The following is a 25,184-nucleotide window of genomic DNA, read 5'->3' as shown; positions in this document are numbered from 1 at the left end:
CATGCTTTTAAATTGTAATATACCTCATAAGAAGTTCAGTTTGATATATTTAATATTGCTTTACATATATTTTATTTAGAAATTCACAAATTTGAGTGCTATATCAGATATCAGATGATTTATGAAATTTGTCACCAAAGTTATCATCACAGTTATTCTAATATCATTGTCATTGAGATGTTTTATATTAGTTTTTATTTTTCATATTTTCTGATTTGATATATATTTTTTTTAAGTTAAAGGTTAAATAATTTTGTTGTGTTTTTTTTCTTTCTATTTTTAAATGTTTATCATTTAAATTATTTTTTAGGTTTAGTTTTAGTTATTTAGTAATTAAGTAATTTAAAATAAAAAGGAAATTAGAAATACTGTCTTGGCAATGATAAATATGTGTGTGTGTGTGTGTGTGTGTGTGTTTGTTTGTTTGTATATACATATACATATATATATATATTTGTTTTTTTTTTTTTTTTTTTTTTTATGCGACGTTCAGCACATTGTTTTGTGGTTTTAGTTTTAAATGATTTCAAATTAACCCTGGGTATCAATCCACATTTGATATTTAGTTCAGTCTATTTTTACATTTAGATTAACATTGCCATCATCAACACTCAATAAATCACAATCACAATAATCTTAAAATATTTAGTATTTTTCATTTGTAATTTATCAGACAAATTAGCATGGAATTGTCTAATTGTCAATTTTACATGCATCAAACTGTTGATGTTGATGTTTGAGCAAAACAAATTTTAGGGAACTTTTCTTTTTCTTGGTTGATATCTGTCTAGGAAATCCTAATGTCACAGCTTTAGAGTTCATCTTGTCATTGCCTGTGTGGTCTGTAGTTTGTTATGTGTTTTAATCTTTATAGTTGTGTTTATATGTGTACATATAGCACTATTATCTGCGTAGTTTATGTCTGTGTGCCGTATTGATGCAAGACAGATTGTGAACTCAGTAATAATTGCATTACATTAAGCTTTTGAAGCGCTCAACTGGTTTCCACCCTTCCTTCACCAGTCACTAAATGACACATGATTCACATATGCCTTTGCAAAGCATGTAGAGGTTAGTTTTGTAATCAGTCAACAATCAATAGACTGGTGACCTGAAGCCAACTGCTTTGCCCATAATAGCGTAAAGGTTAGTTCATTTTCAAATCAGGTGAGATCGAATGTGGCATGTGAAGCACATCATTCCTCTGTGTAAAGTCTTGTCAATACTGATGCCAGTGTTATCAAATCAATACTGTCCTATTTACAACAATGTGGAACCTATAACTGTAGTCTTGTAAAACAAGTAAAGGCCCAAACAATATGTTAGTTTCACTGGTGAAGTTTATTTGGGTGTCACTCAGTTATATTAGGGTATTTATAGATATTAGGATATTTATAAAAAAGCCTGAATAATGTTCTTTTGAGAAATGACTGCTTCTTAGTCTCTGTGTCCCTAAACAATTTAATACTGTGGATATTTAATCATCTGCTGTCACTTCAAGTAAATTGCTGAACTTAACGGATGAACTCTTTATCTGAAGAGAAAGATTTTATAATTAGCTGGGAATTCACTGCATGAATGACATATAAGAAGCAGGTTTTTTAACTTAGTCTGCTAGAAGTGTTCTTATTTGTATACTTCTAATTGTTTTTAAGTATTTTATTAGTTTGTGTTGTGTAAACACTTGGTTCAAATATCTTATCAATTATGCTAATTTTACTGACCTCACACACAAGACAAAATAGAACAGGCTTTTACAGCTAACTGTACCTCTGAACATTTCTTCATAAATAATGCAGTTGTGTATGTTCATGCGGTTTTTTTATAACACTAATAGTTGCCTCACATGAGCTTATACCTCCCTCCTTAAATCTCCCCCTTAAGGCTAAACTGGTTCCAGGTTCCCTTGACAACAATATATTTGAGTTGCCACCAGGAGCTAAACCCACATGACACAATTAGTGGAAGTTTTCCATGACATAATTCAGGATTTGCCCTCCGGCTCAAACACAAAGACAAAAATGAGGAGGTACAAAATGCTTGCGTTGTGATAAAGCGTAGCTGAGAACAACTGAAAAAAAAATTCCTTTTCATATAGATAAAGGACTTCCTGAGTTGTTCATCACCATTATTTTTTTCATACATATGCAAGTAGGTTTACTCTGCTTTACAATTACTGTACAACTCTCTGTGTCTTGAAAGGGTAATCAGCATTCACATGTGGTTACTATAAATACCTGAAGATGGGACATCAGAAGCACAGTGAATCTCAGAATAGTACATTATGCACTACATGAAAAATCTAATCCTAATTAAAGCCAAACTATGTGACCTTGATGTTCAAGTCTTGGCTGAATATAATGTGCCGATATTCATTGTTTGAATTGAATGACTATATTTAACACTGTCAATGTATTATTTTTACTTAACAATGCTTTTATGTTGTATTTTCTGAGGGACAATTGTGTATGCATGGTTCCCTTCAAATTATGAGGAACAGATTGCAGAGAAACTATGCACACTCATTTTCAATTGGAATACGTCTTTAAATTAAAGTACTGAAATTAAATACTGAAATGTTCTCAATATTGTAAGAAGGTGTAAACTGAATTATATATATATATATATATATATATATATATATATATATATATATATATATATATATATATAAACACACACCCAATGAGATAAAGGCACCATGCTTCTATTGTGGATTATCATTATACCAGTAGGTGGCGACAACCTTTATGAACCACTGAATCAGTAATTCAACCGATTCCTTCAAAACACTGATTCATTCAGAAATGAAACACCACTATTGGTGTTGCTCTGAGGTGTAGCAGTTTATTTTGCAATCATCTTTGACTTTGTTTGAAATATATACAGGTGTAAGTGAGTAAAAATAAAAATTAAAACTATTTTTATAGAAAAAATTTTCTCAGATAACTTTTCACAAAAACTATTTGTTTCCTAATATGTAAAACTTTTTCAATTAGCACCAAACAGAATGCACCTTTGACAGAAGACACGCCAAATGTGTTTGCTTCTCTTAGACAGAACAGCCAGATAAATCCTCTAGCCTGCCACTGAAATAATCATACTGAGTTAATTAAAAAAAAAAAAAAAAAAATGTTGTGCAACGTGACTGCAGTTATCTGCTCAAATTACAAGAATGAATTTTGTCCCCTTAATAATTCCTATTAATGTCAGCAACCCTAAAGTGAAAAACAGTTTTAAACTGAATACAGGGGAATCTAATTAAATAGAAGAGCCCAAAATAATGGCCCTTGTTCTGCTGGCATTCACAAATGAGGAAGTTATGCTTTTATAATAAGACTTACTGTATATAGATGCAAATCCAGCTCACCCACGGTAATAAAACATCCGGACGGAAGATGCTGTTACATCACCCAGCCTGACACTTCAAATGCTTAATAAGACTATATTTCTGCAAAGGTTTTTTATTTATTTATTTTTTTTATTTTATTTTTAAGAAAGATGCTAGGCAAAGACGACAGTTGGAAGACAGAGTACCATCATTTTCTTGACTTCCATCAAAAATGTGCAAGGTGTTGTAACAGCAGGAGTTCATCTTGGGTAAGATCAGACATTCCAGCCAATGAAGGAATAAATCTCCTCCCTGACACCAGCAGAGCCAGTGTTGTCTGTGCAACCCAATTACGACTGCTGGGTCAGCATTCTGGCACAGACTCTCACAACACGAATGTTCTCCCAAGCGCTCTGGCCAACATACACTGCTCGTGTTATTCATGAATATTCAGTATTTATTTCAAAGCTTCTGTCAAGCTACTGTACGAGGAGATCACAAACCATTGTACAGTTTGAAGGTAGAATATAAATCAGAAAAATGTCAAGCACAACTAGTTTCTCCTTAGAGAAGTATAATCCATTTTTTCATTAATGATTTTTTTTTTTTTTTTTCTGTGTCCATCTCAAAATTAATTCCAGATGGAGTTTTGTCTCTGGTCTTATTTAAGCCCCGGACAAATTAAAAAGACGTTCAAATTGAAATACAGCAGCCCCCAATTAAGCTAGTCTTGATAAGGTCAGAGCTTTTTTATCAATTTGCTTTAAATGATAAACATGCAACAGTTTGTAATTTAAGCAGTTGTTGTTAAGGCCATATGTAGGATATATGAATGTGACATGAAGCATTCTGATGACATAAGTATCTTAGCACTATTTGCAAGAAACAAATGTCAGCAACATGCAAACCAGGGGTGTTTAGCTTTCATCAAGACAGGGTCACAGAGGAGATTCTCTTCTCACACAGGGGAATTATTAAAAATAGCCTCAAAGCATTAAGTACAGGTGACTTTGAAAGCAGCATATTTATATCTTCTTAAGCACAGTTGTGTAGAATAAATAAATAAGCTTGTCAAAATTTTGAGTCAGTAAAATTTATTATTTTATTCAGCAAGGCTGATTTGATGTAAAGTGACAGTATTTAAAATGCAAATAGCCTATATATATATATATATATATATATATATATATATATATATATATATATATATATATATATATATATATATATATATATATATATATATTTCTGTTAAAACAAAAAACATTATGCTATTTTGAACTTTCTGTTAATCAAAAAATGTATCAGTTTCAACCAAAAATTTAAGCAGCACAACTATTTTCAAAAATAAATAAAAATATTAAATCAGCATTTCTGATCTCTGAAGGACAATGTGATACTGAAAACTAGAGTAATGGCTGCTGAAAATACAGATTTGACATCAAACAAATAAATTAAATTTTAAAATATATTACAATAGAAAACAGTTATTTTCAATTCTAATTTTACATTTTAAAAACTGCATTTTTGAGAATTTTACTAGCCCCAAACTTTCAAATGGTAGTGTACTTTTGCAAGCTAATTAGCAAACAGATGGAATATAAAAATTATTTGCAAATTCAGGTAGCCACTTATTCACTCATAAGCAAGTGTTAGCTTGTTAGCTAGCTGCCTTCCAGTCACATAAGGAAATCTTTTTTCCAAGAGGGTGAAGATAAATGTTTGCCTCAACTGGTGTGATCAGCCTTTGTGTCTTAAATGATGTGAACAAAGAAGATTATCAAATCCAATTAAATGACTAGCCTGTTTCTCAGGTCACTATAGTAATCTCCCTCTTTAGACATGGATTTATCAATAACATTTTACTACAGCACAGAAACATTTAACTAGAAATAAATCCTGATAGATTCTGATGCAAATCCTGTTTAGACACGAATACGCTAGCATTCATTTTAGTATGTGCAATATGTAGGAAGAAATCAATTAATTTAACCACACTGAGGACACTGATTAAACATCAAGGAGCCCCTTAATGTTGCAAATGTATGTCTCTCTTCTGACTAAAGGATTAAGTTTTCAAAAGAGAGGTATTTATGGCTGAAAATGCAGATTTGCTGTAGCCATGCACTGCCCACAAAAGTGCTCTCCTCTGATGAGACTGTGGCATGGCTGAATGAACACTACAGATGAACAACCAGATGATGATTGATGTGTTTTCTTCCATTCTGTTAGACACAGGGCCACCTCTATGCCAGTCGTTTAAGAGAACATACACAGATTGTGTCACATAGTAGGCCTACACATACAGTAGTATATATTAAGACACCCTCACTCCTTGTCATAATTACATTCATACACAATTACTATATTCTCTGAAATGGAAAAACAAGCAGGCCACATGCTATTTCTGATTTTACTGGTCTGCTTTCCTTCTGTTTTAGTGAGAATGGGAGGGAGAAACATCCTCAGGTTAGAGACGTTTGCAAGAGGGGGGCATGGTGTGAATTGTCGTCTCAATCCTGTAAATAGGCAGCAAGGTGGTGACTATCAGCGTCCTAATAACACGCAGAGATGCTCCTGGCACAATGGAGGCTGGCTGCAGCTAAAACAATAGGAGAACAGAAGTGCATTAATGTAGATCTCATCACACTCTTCTGTTTGATTTCTTCAGCAGGTGAGTGAGCAACAAGAGAGCCGTCCCTTGCTGAGCCCTTCCATCGATGATTTCCTCTGCGAGACCAAGTGTGATGAAGCTGCCCGCCCAGTAACCTCCAACACAGCAGGTACAGTACCACAGATAGTGACCTTCCCATGCTTCCTCAGCAATTCTGCTCCTGCATCTGCTTCAGATCTATTTGTGCTTTTACACTACCATTCAAAAGTTTTTATTTTGAATTAATACTTTCATTTAGCAAGTATGAATTGAATTAATAAGTGCTATTCTGTTCTTTCTGTTCATCAAAGAATCCTGAAATAAATGTATCATGGTTTCCACAAGAAAAAAGGATTAATCAGCACCACTATTTTCAACTGTGTTACTAATAATAATTTTTTCTTGAGCACTGAAGTAGAATGTTAGAATGATTTCTGAAGAGTGGAGAAATGACTGAGGAAAATTCAGCTTTGACAACATACAAATAAAATACATTTTAAAATGTTTTTAAATAGAAACAGTTGTTTTGATTTGAAACAATATTTCACAATATTACTGTTTTATATTTTTAATAAAAAAATGTGGGTGAGCATAAGAGATTTGTTTCAAAAGCACTTTAGATATCTTACCAACCCAAACCTTTGAATGATAGTAAGGGAAAAAAAAAAAAATTTGTTGTCCAATCATTTTCAGCTATTGCCCAGCATGCCTTTCTGTTCAAAAATGAATAGGACAAATTGTAATATTCCATGGAAACTACACATGGCCCAGCCTTATAATACTGTTTTTGTGCATTATTTAAAAAAAAAAAAAAAAAAACAATTTATAATACCATTGTTGTTTGATTTTTATTCCTGATTGAATTACAAATATATGTACTTGTATGACTGAAAATAACTGATGGCATTACCAAGATGGCTGCTGAGTTGAATAACTTTAAAGGGAACTTATTAAAAGGTGCTTATTTATTAACCTAAATAGGTGATTTTTTTTATTCAGTCAAGACATTTACTTTACATAATTAGCAAAGTAAGACATGTTTCTGGATCAACATTACGGTCCAAAAATACAAACTTAACCCAATTCCTGCCCCTAAACCTAACCCTACCCATAATATATTACTAAAATCAGTGGGAAATGATGCCTGATTAACAAGAGTGTAGAAGCACTAACCCTGATTTTAAGCCTAAAACAGATATTTCTTGAAAAGTTATATCTCTATTCTGATTGGTTGATTGGAACGTTGTTCCAACAAGGATGTGGATCCAGGAACATGTTTGTACTTGGTGAAATCACACGTACCTTAAAAAGGCATGCACACTGTTGCCTTCACAAATTTAAGCAAAATTCAACAATAAACTAAGGGCACTGTTCGGAGAAATGTGTAGTAATTTTGAGTAAACATTAACATTGCAAATATCAATATTGTCTGCTAACACCAAATATTGCTCATTGTTAAATTTCTACCTAATTAATTCCTCACAGATGGCATCTGCAGTATATATATATATATCTTCACCACTGGTTAGCAGAGCAGACACACACATTACTAAATGAGGAAGTATGTGGCCTCTTACTACATGACAGCTGTATTACATGAAATTCACACCGAGAAGCAAATAAAACTGTATTTACTTGACTTACACCCTCACTTGTCTGAACCACAAAGCAATTAAGACAACCACTCCTACTCTCTATAGAGTATCTTGTTTATTTTCTGATTGTGGAAAAGCATATTCTGTTTACCAACAGATTATGATTGGAGGATCTTTCGATTGCTTGCTCTAAAGCAGCAATCTGTTAATTACTGTGCCTTTGAGCGTATTGAGGTTCAGAAATCACCAGCCAGAACTTTCTGCAATCAAAATGTCACAAAGTACTTACTTTAGAGTGTGAAAGATTTTCAGTCTGTCAAACAAATAGTAAAAGTGTCAGTTATTGATCTATGTGTATTGGAGTATGCCTGATTTGAAATGTGAAGCCAGAGTCAATTGCCAAGTTAACACTGCGCTGAAATGTTGCATTGAAATTATATTTTTTGTACCACTGTAAATAATTGTTGCCATGTTTATTAATATGATTGTATTAATATGAGTATGCTTAATTAGACTAAATTCTTAAGCTAAAATGAATGATTAAAAGAACACAAGCAATTGAGCTGATTATATAAAAAGAAAGTATATTCAGGTCTTTTATGTGAAGTCCTGTAATCTTTAGAAGAATCACCTCTGAGTTCAATTATTATTCTCTGGTAGATTCTCCTGAGTGAGATTTTGATCCATTTTTCATTTTAGTAATAAAAAAAATCATGACTTGCTTTGGCTACTGAATCTTCAGACTATCATTTTATCAAGGTGTCAGGACAGATTATGAGATTCAAAGCAAGACGTACGTTTAACAACATACATTTTGTTTTTTGTTTTGTTTTTTTATCTTAGGCATATACAAACAGAGTACAAATTGGGAAAGTAATTGATTTCAATAATAATAATCTTAATAAGCCAACAGTGTGTAAGATCATGTAAACACCTAAATCTAAATATATTTTTAGTCTTTATACCAATTTCAGTACCACATTTACCAAATCTGCTTATTTTGACATCAAAACCAGAGAAAAGTGGATGCTTTCAAAATGTCATGTTAACATAGCATTATTCTGTTTGTCATGTCTTTATAATGAGTTTTTGATTAATGAATATACCTATATATAGTGATATTTTTATAATGAGATTTTTTGACAGTTTAGTCAACAACATGACATTTAATTTTGTCCTGTCTGTTAATTTATAAAAAAAAAAAACATGTCTTAAAGGTGGAAGAAAAATATATTATTATTTATTATTAAATATATATAAAAGTTTTTCAAAACCATATGAAACCAACATGAATGCAAAGGGTGGATTTCTGAGATCTTGGCACATGAGTTTAAAAAAAAAACTTAAACTTGTCTTTATCGTAGACACTCATATGCAATTGACCCATTTATTGGTGTTTTATTGTACATGTGAAGGCAATCATTGTGAAACTTCTTGATTATATTGATTTATTGAAGATATCAAAGTCTTGAGAGGTATTTGGTGTCCAGACTGGTCTTTGTGTGGTCGGCAGAGACAAAAGCATGTGGTGGTAACCTGGTTTCAGCTCTGATGTTTGTGCCAGATTTCGGAAGGTGTTCTGTCCAGCCCTCAAGGCTTGGATCATGCATCCTCAATGTTGGCATCTATATCCAATACTGACCTGCATGGATATTTTGTCTACCACCTGGTTATGAAGAAGCCAGAAAGGTAGCAGGAAGGGGGTAGAAGCTGTAGAATATGTCCAGAGCATCTGTTCTTAATGTTAATGTAAGGTGGGGGTGTTAACCATTTAAATGTTTTATGCTTTGATCTCACTTAATCAGAAATGCTGACTACATACTCTCTGAATATTGAAGGAACACATATTTCTTAAAACTTCATCATCTGCAGCCGAACACTGTGTTCTGTACAGGGTGTTCTTGATGAAGTGTGTGTGTGTGTGTGTGTATACATTATATCAAACGCTCTTTGTTCTCTTGGAGAGGAACATGAAACATCAAAGATTATTTGACACTGGCCCCTGAGCTGTCAGAACTGCCTGCTGTCTTTTATTGCTGTGACCACGCAGGTAGATGAGTGCCCAGAGCAATAACTATGCCAGGATGTGTTTTTATATGTTTTTCTTTCCTTTAAACTATGGGCTTTTGGTTGATGTGCTAATTCAAAACTGTGCAAAAACTTGCTAGCACTGTTGATGACATATGAATTTCTGTTTTCGCACTCAAAGGCGTTCAAAACAGAGAGAATTTATATTTATATTTATATCTCATATCCACTCAGCTTCAAAAGAAATTGATGCCACTCTGCCATAAACAAAATATGGTTTGAAACCAAAATTCACAGTGACCACAATCCAGTTGGGACAGGGGGAGAGGGGATAAATCAAACTCGTTTTTAGAGCAGGCAATCAAACAAGGTGTGAAAGCTGTATATTCCATCCCGCTATTTACAGTCATTGAACAAATGGCACCTAGGAGTTTCTTGACAATGAGGTACAATGTTGATTTCCAGAACCTTCACCCTCTCAGTTCCTCGGTGGTGAAACGACCTTCACTCAATATGCTGAGACCAAAATTTTTATATTTAATTTTTGATCTAGCTTGTTTAGTGATCTATACTCTCAGAAATAAAGGTACAAAAGCTGTCACTGGAGCATTACATTTTCAAAAGGTACATGTTTGTGCATAAAGGGTCCATTTTTGTACCTTAAAGCTGCAGTAGGTAACTTTTGTAAAAATATATTTTTTACATATTTGTTAAACCTGTCATTATGTCCTGACAGTAGAATATGAGACAGATAATCTGTGAAAAAAATCAAGCTCTTCTGGCTCCTCCCAGTGGTCCTATTGCTATTTGCAGAAAATACATCGCTCCCGGTAAAAAATAACCAATCAGAGCTGCGGTCCGTAACTTTGTTTGTGTTCAAAATGTAGAAAAATGTATAATAAGCGAGTACACCATTAATCCATTTTCCAAACCATGTTTTTAGCTTGTCCTGAATCACTAGGGTGCACCTATAATAAGTGTTTATATTCGGACTATTTTAGATGGCTTCGGGGATACCGCGGCGGAGTAACCCAGTACCTTTGTGATTCTTCATAGACATAAACAGAGAGAAGTAGTTCCGGCTACGATGTTCTTCCGCAAGATGCAAGCAGTTCTGTTTATTAACCGCTAGAGCGTCAAAAGTTACCTTCCGCAGCTTTAAAGGTACATATTGGTACTTTAAGTGTACATATTAGAACCTAATAGGAACAAAAGTGTACCTTTTGAAAAGGTACCACCCCAGTGACAGTTTTTGTACCTTTATTTCTGAGAGTGTAGCTATTTAAAACTTGGCATTGGCCAGCGGATGCATCCCACACTTTCAGAACCACTGAACTTTCTGGAGCAAGAAGACAAATACAAGTGGATGATATTTATTTTCATTTTGCTTCCTATGTCCAGTACTGTCCTCCTCTCTGGACCTGCTAGATCTGAGTGAGCCTGGAGAGAAAAGACAAAGCAAAGACAGGAAGAGTCCTCTTTCTTCTAAGGGCACTCCGTACAGGAAGAAGGCCAATGAAACAGAGCTGATCCAAGTGGATGTTGATCCGAGTATAACCTGTTCCCGCACACCAGAAAAGATTTCATCTGACTCAGGTATTAAGTGTCAGACAAACTATAGGGCCGTTATGCTAAGAAGCAATCTTGCAAATCACGTTTACGTCATTAACTGAACAGGTTCAATAATGGATAGTAATTTTTCAATGAAAATGATATTACAGACATGATGTTATGTGGTTGCCCTCTTTAATATGTGCTTACTGCAAATTCCTCAAACTGTGGTGTTGCTTGTGATTTATTTGGGATGCAGTATGATAATATATCTCTGTCAAACAACATGGCCTCATTTCATTTACAGTAGCAGTTCCATCTTCTTTGGAAAAATGGGAAGAACTCAACCCACACCTGGAGCGAAATAGTAGCAGAAAGTGGAAACTGGAGAGAAGATGCTCATCCAAAAATTCCGGTGAATTTGTGTGGTAAGTCGCTGCTCTAAAAAACAAAAACAAACAAAGAACTAGTATGAAAACACAGTTTCTGGATATCCGAAAGATATGAATACCTTTGTTTTTTCACATCAATTTCTTATGATATAACCCCAGGTCTATGGATTGCAAGACTCAGCTAGACACTACCCCCAGGAACTCCCTAGAGGTCAATAATAAAGTAGAGCTGGAAGCCGTGCCAGCAACTCAAGTAAGTGCAGTGCTAAGCAACACTCATCACTATTTTTATGAATCCTGATCATCTGTGCACATTTGTCAGTGGCTTTCACATGTTATTTCCCACTTGTCCCACTCGTTTTATTTTATCACTTTAAATCCATCCACTTGAACTGTGAATGTTTTTTTAGCCACTCAATACATTGTGGAACATTGTGTGCTAACGTCTAGAATTCTTTATTTTCAGCTCAACAGGCTATATGTTAGTGGAAGACATGTAAGCTTCTCTGTGCACTCTTTGTATGAATTGCAGAATGGTCTATGCATTTGCACCATGGCAACAGCATCACCACCAAATTCAAAACAAAAAAGACCAAGCATTTTGGTGAAATTAATGGCAACTAATGAACTGAAGTGACGGTCACAGTTTGCAAAGGATTTTCAATTTATCGTGGTGCTACAGGGTGCAAATGTTACACGCTTCTACCCTCAGTGAAGCATGCAGGTCTGTTGTATTGCTGTCTGTCATGATTAGATAATTATCAAATTAATTATTGACCAGTCAGTGGTCAATGTAAACCCAAGGTTGCTATTGGAAAAGCATAAATTAAATTACCCCAGATAGATTGTCCAACAGTGGGTGCCTCTAACATCTTTGATTTGCTCATCAGGTTAATAGTCAGCTTGTGACTCCCCAAAAATCTATCAAAATAACTTAGTGGTGATGAGGTTTTTTTAAATGATTTTGTCTCATATACTCACCAAGGCTACATTTCTTTGATCAAAAATACAATAAAAACGGTAATATTGTGAAATATTATTGCAATTAAAAAAAAAACTTTTTTAATATATTTTAAAATGTAATTTATTTTTGTGATGGCAAAGCAAAATTTTCAGCAGCCATTATTTCAGTCAACAGTATCACATGATCTCTCATTTTAATATGCTAACTTGAAGCTCAAGAAACATTCCTTGTTATTATTTGGTTTTTTTTTTTTTTTTTTTTTCTTACATTTTCTTTTTAATTTTCTTTGAGGATTCTTTGATTAATAGAAATAGGGAAAAATCATTTGAATTCAAGATTGATTTGATTTCAATACTTTTTTGTAACCGTGTGGAAATCTTTAATGTCAAGTTTGATCTTTTTAATGCATCCTTGCTGAATAAAAGTATTAATAAAAATAAAAAATAAATCTTACTGACCACAATTTTTTGAATGGTGGAGTATTTAAGTAATTAAGAGTTCATAATGTTTGTTTAAAAATATTTTTACTTTGGAATTTAATTAAAAAAAGGATGAATGTTTCTTTATAGTTGACCCTCTTATAGCCTATATGACCCTTACATACCTAAACCTTACATGCGGAGTACAGATACATTTGTCTTACATTTGCTAAAACTAGTCATGATGGAGCAATCAGCACATATGTGAGCTGCATGGTTCGAAAAACATCAAGCTCAAATTGTCTTTGAGCCATGAGTGGTGGTGGAAATGGAATGTGTTATGTTAAAGGTAATTGTTGCACTGACACAGGGTCTGACAGGGCACATTAAATGTAATTATACAGAGCTGTGCCAGCACAATGAAGCAAGAACTGTTCTTTCTGAGGCTTCAATTATAGCCTCCTGTATGAAATACATTTAACTTTGTAATTGATTGATATCCAATGAGGCAGGTGGCAAATACTTCATCAAATTGCTTTGATTCAGTCTGCCTGGAGAGGCTTTGTTATGCTAAGAATTGAATTGGGGAAACTGAAGTTTTCATTTAGAATGACCTAAGAACAAGATACAAAGCTACATAACGAGGGTGAATTATAAAGGGTAACGCTATGAGTACACTATTAATTAAATTGACAAGCAACTTTAAAGTTTAAGGTGCACCAAAAACATGACATTATTATAAGTGAAAATGCAACAACTATGGCCATCAGTTTTGCACGTTAATTTAGTGTGATACATATTTTTAAAAATACAATTTAAATGCATAGCACAATTAATTACGCCCCCTGGCCAGTACATTCATTTTGTAACAAGGAATTTCCCTACCACTGAACCAATTTAGCTATCCAGGATATAGATGTTTGTTTCCTCACTTGCTCACCAATGGATCCTCTGCAGTGAATATATGCCATTAGAATGAGAGTTCGGTAGCACTTTATTTTACAGTCCTGTTCCTCATGTACATACTATGTATTTATTGTAGTAACTATAATAAGTATGTAATAACTAGGTACTAACCCTGAACCTACCCCTAAAATACCTTTTCACTGAATAGGTATTTTAGCTAGGCTCAGCAGCTTGAAGCTACTTGTTTATCACAAGCACACAGCTTCCCACTTTAAAATACATTCATTGATTAACTAGAGTTATGTGGATTACTTGTGGAATATTGTGATGCATTGATTAGCAGTTTGAACTCTTATTTTGACAACACCCATTCACTGCAGAAGACCCGTTGGTGAGCAAGAGATGTACATGCAAAACTAAATTTCTCCAAATCTATTCCTATCAGGAAACAAACTCATCTACACCTTGTATGTAATAGCATCCTTAGCCATCAGCAAATGTAAACAAAAGGCTCCTATTATTTGTTATGGCCAGATGTCACCCCGTAAATTTGAAATCTATCCAGATGAAGCCTTTATGACTAGGACAAAATAAAACCCTTGAGATCTTACTGTTGTGTTTTATTTTGCAGTAAGCTTGTATTTTTGTTGCCGTGTGGTTTACACACACAGCACTGTAGTCAAAATGAATGGCTTTGCCGCATGTAAAGCATGTCTTCAGGTGTACAGTGCTGAAAACGGTGCATATTTGACGATTCATTGCTGCGCAAAGGTCTCCTGCCATGCTATTTTCAGGTTTTGCATACTGAGAAAAATGTGTGAGGGCAGCGAGCTGTGCATGACAAGCAAGTCTTGAGCCATTTTGAGTGTGAGAACATAAGGTGTGGACAGCAGAACCTCAAAAGAGAGTGAAAGTGAGAAAGAAAGAAAGGGAAGGAAAGGAAAGGAAAGAAAACGAGAAGCAGGCATTTCTCCTTGCCTCTGGCATCAGGGGTTGGCAAGGACAGAGAGTGACAGAGAGATGGCTGACCACATTCTCTCTGACTCCTGCTCTGTGTGTGTGTGTGTGTGTTTGTGTGTGTGTGTGTCTGACAGGGCCGTTTGAGCAAGGACCAAAGGTGGGGTAGCACACTACTGTCCAGAAACCACTCTCTGGAGGAAGAGTTTGAAAGAGCTAAGGCAGCAGTGGAGGTAAGCCTAAAGTCTCCTTTAAAATATCTGCAAGCATCAAAAACTTGTAGTAAAAACTTGTAGTTAATGGGCATTGTATTTACACAAAGTCCAAAAAGCCAACTTTATTAACAGGCTTTTTTTCTCACTAACTCCGCCCATCGTTACTCAGACATTTTTTTAGCATATTAGTTTAATTCACACTTAAATAGCAACTGCCACTATTTGCTGACATTTATACTCATGCAAGCACTATCTAGCACTATTTACATTTGATGCAAAAAGCATTTGCCTTTTTATATCAACTTATTAACAGACCCAAATATAATCTACAGACATTTTCCACTTTTAATTTTGGGGAACAAACTGCAGAATTATAAGAAACAGATTTAATTTAGCTAAAACTGTGTGAACTGGAGCTGATCTGGCACTATACTCATATTAGCCAGATACATTATCCAGTTAATTAAAATGGCTTAATTGTATGTCTCTGAACAAAAATTCACATTTTGTAATTATAAACTCACCTGCATGCCTTTCCAAACCTGTATGACTTTCTTTCTTCTGTGGAACATAAAAGTTTTTTTTTTCTTTTTTCTGGTCTTTACAATGGAAGTCAATGGTTACCAAAATGGTTTGATTACCAGCATATTTATCTTCTTTTAAGTTCCACAGAAGAAAGAAACCTTATAGTTTTTTGGAACAACATGATGGTGAGTAAATTATGACCAAATTGTAATTTAGGCGTGAACTATCCCCTTAAACTGAGTTGGAATAAAATATTTTATAACTTAAAAAAAATCAACTTGAAGAAACAAATTTAGGTGTGTCCTCTGTTAAAGTTCATATTTTAATACGGCCTCACGAGAACTGGATGAGAATTGGACGAGTTGGAAACTGCCTGCTGTCATGATTACAATGTGATGCTAATTAACCTCCCTCAATAATTGATTGATTATAATGTCATCACCGTTGCTCACGGAATAAGTTGAACCATATAACAACTTTCCATTGCTCAATGAGAGAAGAAAACGGGCCAGTCGTGCAGCATCAGGTGGCAGAGGAGAAGGTATTGTGCTTACAGAAACTAGATATGGGCTAATTCAGCTGGAGACCCTGCTGTCCAACATCAGTTCCTCTGCTTCAGTGATCACAACCGCTGATGCATTGGAAGAAATTACTCTAAGGCCTGCCGCTCAGGGGAAAAAAAACATCTCTCATTCAATCAAAAAGCTATTTTTATACAACACCTACATTCACATCAAATTTATAGCCGTTTGCTTGAATAAGAGAGTCTTTGAAAATGCTTCTATTTTTTATTACTATTTATTTTGAAATGTTCCGTCTTAAATGCACAAAATAGTAATCAAAACCTACAAATAAAAATACCGTGTTTCATCACAATGTGACAAGACTACTTAGCACTGTGTTAAGAGTTCTCACTGCTTAATAGTTTATGTTGTTCTGATGAGTGTCTGCTGTTGCACTTGTAAGAAATCAGCTATTGTATTACATGTGTTACAGACGTAGAGTGCTAAGGGCAAAAACATGGGGGATCTGTAAGAATAATGGAGGAGAAATAGGAAGGGAATATCTAAAAGTGAGAGCAGTCATTGCAGTATGAAGAACCACTCAATACAGAATTTGTACTTTGCACAGAATCACTGGTTATGCTGCCTATTTGTAGCCCTCAAGACAGTGCCCATTGCAGCTATACGAGACAGTATCTAGTTTGAAAGGGGCGGGATTTAGTGTACATTAAGTAGTGATTCTTAAAGCTGCAATGGAATCAAATGGAGGGTTGATCGATAGCACCATCCTTTAGTTTCGATCATTACAGGAACACTGGCCTGCATGCTGAGAGCTGCCTTTCTGCATCCAGCCCGCTATGAGTAACTGCATATATTTAATATGATTATAAGCTGAATGGAGTCTTATATTATCCAGAAAGCTACTTTCTGGGACAGTGAGGCCAGTTTCCGATCATTTTCATTTGTTGATGTCCTGAATGAAGAAATACCTTGGAGCCTAAAATGAATTTGAAATGGGGAATGGACTGGGCTGCTTACTGAGCAGTGAATAAAGATGCAAGATAGATGGAAAATAAATTTCACGCCCCGCAGTCTTAGGGGAGGATGTTAGGGTGCAGGAAACAGAATACAACTGAAATTATGCTGCTCTATTTAGAAACAAGCAGACAGCGAGAGGTGAACGCTGGCTTTTGGCTGTCTCTGTGCTGGTCAGGGCCAAATATTACAGAGAGTAGTGTTTAAATTAGAGATGTTCCGATACCCTTTTTCTCTTCCCGATACCGATTCCGATACCTGGGCTCAGGGTATCGGCCGATACCGAGTACTGATCCGATACCTGGGTGTATATCTGTATATACAGCTGTATATACTACTAGCCCTGTGTAAATTGCTAGAATTTTTTTATGGTGTGCTTCAGACAGATCCCTCAATAAAACATGAACAAATACATGGTGAACTACTGTATTTATTACAGTATTTTTATTATCTAACATGAATTTGACAGTATTATTTATTTTCTTATGCAAAAAAGAACTTCAAATGCAGCCAAAAATCTAACACCGCAAACTAAAAAAGGTATTTAAGTTTTACAATATAACTGTATAAAAAAACTGCAACAAATAAGTCTAGGAATATAAAAAAAGATCTATTAATCAGATAATCTCTAACAAGTAAAAAACAAGTAAAAAACAAGCAACCATCTAGGCATAATTATTATTATTATAGAGATGTATTATTATTACTGTAGGCTACAACAGTAGCTTTATATATTGTCAATTTACTCATGTAAACCAAACATTTATTTTAATGGGCTGCCATGAAGATCTTTGAGTGTCTGTGTTTATGATATGACAGTATTCTCAAATGAAACGGTAAATTCTCATGAAGTGACGGTTTATGCGTTCGTGTCCTCATGACACACAGCAGAGACTACAAAACAGCGAGCTCTCGCGCATCTGTGCCAGTCACCCACAGAGATGTAGATTTTGCGGGAGTAATATTTAAATAGTATTTTGCAGTTTAATATTCACAGACACTAGTATATATTCGGCTACTGTCTGGAGCCCTGCGTTTTGACTTACACGGAAGCGACTGAACGCAGTTGCCGGTACTGAATATACTCGAGAGTCTGTAACTACCGGTACTACAGAGACATACTGCTAACCACTGATCTATAATATAGTAGCGGCTTCACTGTCTTTTGGCAGTTTAGAATGTGATGAGTGATCCAGTCATATATAGATAAGGGCTGCTAACGCGTTTTCATTTCTTCTTCGCTGCTCTAAACAGGGGTTGCTTGTGGCAACACAGCACAACTTCCTGTGTTTTCAATGCATTTTGAGCAGCGAAGAAGAACCGTGCAGCGGTTAGGCAAAGCTTGCGGTCATAACTAGGTTTTTTTTAAGAAAATGGTATCGGATCGGTATATGGGTTCATGTACTCGCCGATGCCGATGCCAGAATTTGTTGTGGTATCGGAGATATTTCCGATACTAGTATCGGAATCGGAACAACTCTAGTTTAAATGTAAGGATTTATGCTGTAAATAACTACCATGTGCCATACAAGAAACCTTTTGGGCAATTGAGACTTCTCGTTCAAAACAATAATAGAATTTATTTTACAACACATGAGCAAAATGATTAAGCATCCAAGCTTTAGATTTACACTGGCTACTCAAAAGCCATCTTCTGATCCTTTCCATCTCCTAACAAGTAGGAGATGTTTCAGACGATGCAAAATGACAGGGATCGGTTTTAACAGCAGGACTTGACAGCTTGTCAATTCTTTTTTTATATGTTCGACAAACCAAACTCCCAGACATAAAGTTCCTGCTTTTGGGAGAAAAATGTTACAGCTACTGAAGAAGCAGTACAGTAATGCAGTTACATGAACTTTCTGTCTTGTAAGCAGTATTCATTTGTAAATATGAATTACATGCACATAATTGTTTTATAATAATACACAGTTTTGCTTCTAATGTCTGTTTTAAAATGTTTTTTTGTTTGTTTTTACTAGGGAATAACACAAAAATAATAATTAAGCAATATTTTTCCAATGTAAAGCTTGTCCCAATACTGTTTAGCTGCTAGGTTTTGGTGCACCGTCCAAATAGAAAGTGAGGTCAGAGACTTGTGAACCAAAGGGCATCTATTTTAGCAACAAAGACCAATTAGAAAAGTCTTTCTCACCCCAGTGGAACAGCATGGCCTTGATCATGTGTCTCTTGTTTGAAAATGAGGAAGACTGAGCACTGACCCCCTTCGGAGCCTTGTAACTGTTAAGGCCTCTGCCATGGCCTGCTGCGCTCCTGACAACATTCAGCCTTTATTACGCTTAGAGCTGTATCTCACAATCTCTCAAGGGACGAACGATGCAGTTGAGGTAAAAGAATTTTAAAGGAAAGATGCAATTCTTGAATGACAGAAAATGTCAGGGGTGCTCAGGAATGATTTTTCTGAGCCCCTTAGACAGTAACAGCTTCAGGGGATGTCATAACACAACATTTGTTATTTGTCATTGTCATAGATCTTTTTCAGTGTTTCTGACATATTTTTCAGCGAAGCAGGTATTTTAAGAAATAGTCCAGGTGCTTTGCACAAAATAGGTGACCAAATTTGCTAAAAAAAAAAAATTTAACTTCCCATTTTATTCCAATTCCAATTTTATTTTCTCTATGAAACACAAAACGAGAATTTTTATCTGGTTCCCTCTTTTTCATGCAGTTACTTTGAATTGTGACTGGAGCTTTCAATTTTTTTTTAAGATTGGTGAGGGGACTGGCTTTGAACCAGATGAAAACTTCAAAAGAACAGTTTATGAATCAGACCTCACTATTAATTTTATGAATAACTACTAATGATTTTCAGTGAAGAACAACTTAAATTTTGAGACTTAAAGGCACAATATGGAAGTTTTGGCCACTAGATGGCACATATTCAAAACAAACAAAGAAACAAATGCGCAGTTTGATGATGGGAGTTGGGAATGGGAATTGATCATGGGAGTTGTCGTATTCATCCTCACAGCCGATGCAACTCGGGCCTCGATGGGACTCGGGCAGAAATAATGTTCATGGATAAGCTAATGATTTATTTTTTATTTATCATACTAGATACATTTGAAAGTTCTATTATAATGCTACTCTGTGCAGTCTTCACAGGTCTATTAAAATGCACAACATATTAAAGTGACTTTGGTGTTTCCATGTTCTCTGTCGAAGTCGAAGCTGTATGACGTCATTGGCAGGCGACCCAATGACACATGGACATGGCCCGAGTCACTAGTTAAAATTGCTAATTTCTCTGGATTTAAACTTTCTTCGAAACATTTGGGATAATTTAAGTGCATAAGTCAGCAAAATATCTAAAACTGTTCTAGTTGTTTTTGGATATTTTAATAAAAATAAAAAAAGTCTTATACTGTTCCCTTAATGTTCCTCAAACAAATCTGTCACGGCCAGAATAAAGGAAACACGTAGAGAGATCCAAGTGTGTGCATGATCTTTATTTGAGGGGAATCTAAACAGTCCAGGCATGGGTCAAAACCAGAATAACAATCCAACATGAAAACAGACAAAAACACACGGCAAGAGCAAGACTACGGATTAACATTAAACAAGGACTCCGTGACACATACTAAGACAGACCGCGTATAAATACACAGGGAGAGATAACACTAATGGGGAATTGACTGAGTGCAATGATTGATAACCTGTGACAGCTGGGTGCAATGATTTAGGCAGAGAATGTGAGAAATGTGGTTCATGAAGTGACAGACACCATGGGGAAGGAGGACATCTAGTGGATACCCAGGGAACACAAACCAGACACTGTGACAATACCCCCCCTCTATGGAGCGGCTCCCAGATGCTCCATGACAAGACTACAAAACCAGGAGGGAGGCGGACAGGTGCAGGCTGCAGGGAGGGAAAGGGCCAGAAAAAAAAAAATGGGGAAACCAGAGACCAGAGGAACATGAAAATGGGGAACAGACACCAGAAGTGCAAACCTAAAACAGGGAGAAAAGGGAGGCGGACCAGAGGAGGTTTAGGGGGAGGGACGGAGGGCCAGGCTAACAGGGGCGAAGGACCGGAAGTGAACACAAAAAGCAAAAAACAACAACAACAAAACAGGAGATCAGGTTGGATTGTGGTCCCCCAGGGCGGAGCAGAGGACCACCACCACCATGTGGTTGGAACGGATGCCCCCCAGGGCAGAGCAGAAGACCACCACAACCGTGTGGTCAGAACGGGTGTACCCCAGGCCGGATCAGAAGACCACCATGTCCGTGTGGTCGAAATCGGAGTCCCCCAGGGCGGAGCAGAAGACCACCACATCCTTGTGGTTGATGCAGAAAGCCCCCAGGGTGGAGCAGAAGACCACCACATCCTTGTGGTCGAGGCCGAAGCCCCCCAAGGCGGAGCAGAAGACCACCACGTCCATGCGGCCGGACCAACGGGAGGACGAAACTCTGGTAATCCCATGGAGTTTCTACTGGATTCCAGAAGATCAGTGCTGATTTGACTCTGCTCATGAAGATTATTGGTGACTGGCATTTGTTCATGAAGATCACCGGTGACTTGACTTGACTCTGAAAGGTCAACGGTGACTAGCCTTGTCTCTGGAAAGTCCATGGTGACTAGTCCTGACTCTGGAAGGTCAACGGTGAGTAGCCTTGATTCTGGAAGGTCAAAGGTGACTAACCCTGACTCTGGAAGGTCCACGAGCACCTGACTCGACTCTGGAGGGTCCACGAGCACCTGACTCGACTCTGGAGGGTCCACGAGCACCTGACTCGACAAGACTACAAAACCAGGAGGGAGGCGGACAGGTGCAGGCTGCAGGGAGGGAAAGGGCCAGAAAAAAAAAAAAATGGGGAAACCAGAGACCAGAGGAACATGCAAATGGGGAACAGACACCAGAAGTGCAAACCTAAAACAGGGAGAAAAGGGAGGCGGACCAGAGGAGGTTTAGGGGGAGGGACGGAGGGCCAGGCTAACAGGGGCGAAGGACCGGAAGTGAACACAAAAAGCAAAAAACAACAACAACAAAACAGGAGATCAGGGTGGATTGTGGTCCCCCAGGGCGGAGCAGAGGACCACCACCACCATGTGGTTGGAACGGATGCCCCCCAGGGCAGAGCAGAAGACCACCACAACCGTGTGGTCAGAACGGGTGCACCCCAGGCCGGATCAGAAGACCACCATGTCCATGTGGTCGAAATCGGAGTCCCCCAGGGCGGAGCAGAAGACCACCACATCCTTGTGGTTGATGCAGAAAGCCCCCAGGGTGGAGCAGAAGACCACCACATCCTTGTGGTCGAGGCCGAAGCCCCCCAAGGCGGAGCAGAAGACCACCACGTCCATGCGGCCGGACCAACGGGAGGACGAAACTCTGGTAATCCCATGGAGTTTCTACTGGATTCCAGAAGATCAGTGCTGATTTGACTCTGCTCATGAAGATTATTGGTGACTGGCATTTGTTCATGAAGATCACCAGTGACTTGACTTGACTCTGAAAGGTCAACGGTGACTAGCCTTGTCTCTGGAAAGTCCATGGTGACTAGTCCTGACTCTGGAAGGTCAACGGTGAGTAGCCTTGATTCTGGAAGGTCAAAGGTGACTAACCCTGACTCTGGAAGGTCCACGAGCACCTGACTCGACTCTGGAGGGTCCACGAGCACCTGACTCGACTCTGGAGGGTCCACGAGCACCTGACTCGACTCTGGAGGGTCAACCTGAACCTGACTCGACTCTGGAAAGTCAACGGGCACCTGACTCGACTCTGGAAAGTCAACAGGAATTTGATTTGATTCAGGAGGATCAACTGGAACGTGACTTGACTCTGGATGGTCAACAGGAGCCTGACTCGACTCTGGATGGTCAACTGGAATTTGACTCGACTCTAGAAGGTCAACAGGAATTAGCCTTGACTCTGGAAGGTCAACGGTGACTAACCCTGACTCTGGAAGGTCAACAGTGACTTACCCTGACTCTAGAAGGTCAACGGTGACTTACCCTGACTCTGGAAGGTCAACGGTAACTTACCCTGACTCTGGAAGGTCAACGGTGACTTACCCTGACTCTAGAAGGTCAACAGGAACTAGCCCTGACTCTGGAAGGTCAACGGTGACTTACCCTGACTCTGGAAGGTCAACGGTGACTAACCCTGACTCTGGAGGGTCCATGAAAACCTGACTCGACTCTGGAGGGTCCACAGGAACCTGACTCAACTCTGGAAGGTCAGCTGTGGCTGTCATCCTGTGCAGAGGCGTTGGGCAAGCAGCCATCTTGTGCCATGACTCTGGACTGGTGGCCATCTTGGGTCGTGGCTCTGGACTGGCGGCCATTTTGGGCAGTGGCGCTGGACCGGCGGACATCCTGGGCAGTGGCTCTGGGCTTTAGGGCCAAGTCATTATATCCCATGCCCTCGGCCAGGGACCAGAACACCTGTGCCATGGCACCCACCTCATTATCCTCTTGGTGGAGGGCAGTCAACTTCAAATATTTAGCTCTCCGCTCCACCATCCTGTCTGGGGAACGGGAAACATCAAAAGACATACCGCTGGATCTTGCTGTGACGGAGTCCTTCTGTCACGGCCGGAATAAAGGAAACATGGAGAGAGATCCAAGTGTGTGCATGATCTTTATTTGAGGGGAATCCAAAGGGTAAACAGTCCAGGCATGGGTCAAAACCAGAATAACAATCCAACATTAAAACAGACAAAAACACACGGCAAGACTCCGGATTAACATTAAACAAGGACTCCATGACACATACTAAGACAGACCGCGTATAAATACACAGGGAGAGATAACACTAATGGGGAATTGACCGAGTGCAATGATTGATAACCCGTGACAGCTGGGTGCAATGATTTAGGCAGAGAACGTGAGAAATGTGGTTCATGAAGTGACAGACACCGTGGGGAAGGAGGACATCTAGTGGATACCCAGGGAAAACAAACCAGACACTGTGACACTATCAAGCTTAGAAGACTTGGTAAATGTTGTGCAAATTGTATGGGATTTTTTGTGTGGTGTTATTTTAGTATTATTATTGTAGTATTTATTAATATTTTGAAAAAGCTTTTGAATGAACTTTTTCTTTCTTTTTTCTTTTTTTTAGTTTTCATTTGAACAAAATAAAATGTATATTGTAATTTTGTTATAAACTTTTGTAATTTTTTTAAAACATTTCTACATAGGTTTCATTTATATAATTTAATTTGTTTTAGTCATTTCATTACCAAAATGTTTTAATTTTAGTTTCAGTTTTAATTTTGAACATTTCTAAATTATTCATGTAATATTTATATATTTTTTTATTCCAGTTACCAAAAATGATTTTAATAGTTTTAGTTTTCAATAACAACCCAGCTTTTTTGCTTTATTGTCATTTTGAAGTTTGATGACCCCAGTCCTCATTTACATTCTTTATGTTGAAAAAAGTGTAGTCTTCACAAATAAAAAAAAAATTCTGTTCTACAGAGGAAAGTAAGTTGAAACAACATGATACTGAGTGAAAATCTTTTTTAAAAAACGTAATGTTGCTAAATTTAATGTAAAGAGGACCATGTCATTTAGAAACACACAGAACAGTGGTGAAAAATATGCTAGATTCAGGAAAATGTCTTGGATGTGAACAATGTCCTTAACACAAATGTTCTGGCAATTCAAAAGTTCAGTCAAGCAGTGTTTGGATGAGAGATAATGAGTCTTCAACTCTGACCTTTATCTAGTTGGACTATGTCTGTGCTGAGCTGTTGGGGGGAAAGAGAGTGTGGTTCATCCAATTACCTTAACTGGTCACTTAGAGAAACTGCTGCCCATCATAAAACATGGAGAGCCATTTATCTCCTCAACAAAAGATGTGTCACTGAACAAAATAACATCTCATCAACTTTCAGTCTCACAACATTCTTTGAAAACCCTCATCATAATACAATCTCTGAGGGAATCATGCCATAAAGGCTTTTGAAACACAGATCGAACAGTGCTTTTCAAGGGAATATGATCCATAATGAAGATACTGGAACTTGTGACCTGTATTGATTGGTAGGTGATTTCAACAAATGCTCCGGCTATTTCTGATTTTATAACACATGATGTGAGGATTTGAGTAACAGGATTTTGAGGAAAGACA

The 25,184-nt window shown here is 37.2% G+C and overlaps 1 protein-coding gene across 1 annotated transcript in view; it reads left to right on the top strand.

Annotated features, from left to right (window-relative positions):
- The window catches only part of LOC128015595 (PEX5-related protein), a 79,941-nt gene that overhangs the window by 42,841 nt on the left and 11,916 nt on the right, over window positions 1–25,184 (top strand). Inside the window, exons 3-7 of the mRNA XM_052599544.1 lie at window positions 6,003–6,114; window positions 11,009–11,203; window positions 11,466–11,586; window positions 11,710–11,803; window positions 14,934–15,029. Coding sequence (XP_052455504.1) covers window positions 6,003–6,114; window positions 11,009–11,203; window positions 11,466–11,586; window positions 11,710–11,803; window positions 14,934–15,029 — 618 coding nt within the window. The remainder of the gene's footprint in view (window positions 1–6,002; window positions 6,115–11,008; window positions 11,204–11,465; window positions 11,587–11,709; window positions 11,804–14,933; window positions 15,030–25,184) is intronic.

This window comes from Carassius gibelio, chromosome A6 (genome assembly GCF_023724105.1).
Source record: "Carassius gibelio isolate Cgi1373 ecotype wild population from Czech Republic chromosome A6, carGib1.2-hapl.c, whole genome shotgun sequence".
Classification (NCBI taxonomy): domain Eukaryota; kingdom Metazoa; phylum Chordata; class Actinopteri; order Cypriniformes; family Cyprinidae; genus Carassius; species Carassius gibelio.
Note: the sequence above shows the minus strand (reverse complement) of the source record. Positions and strands in the feature narration are given on the sequence as shown.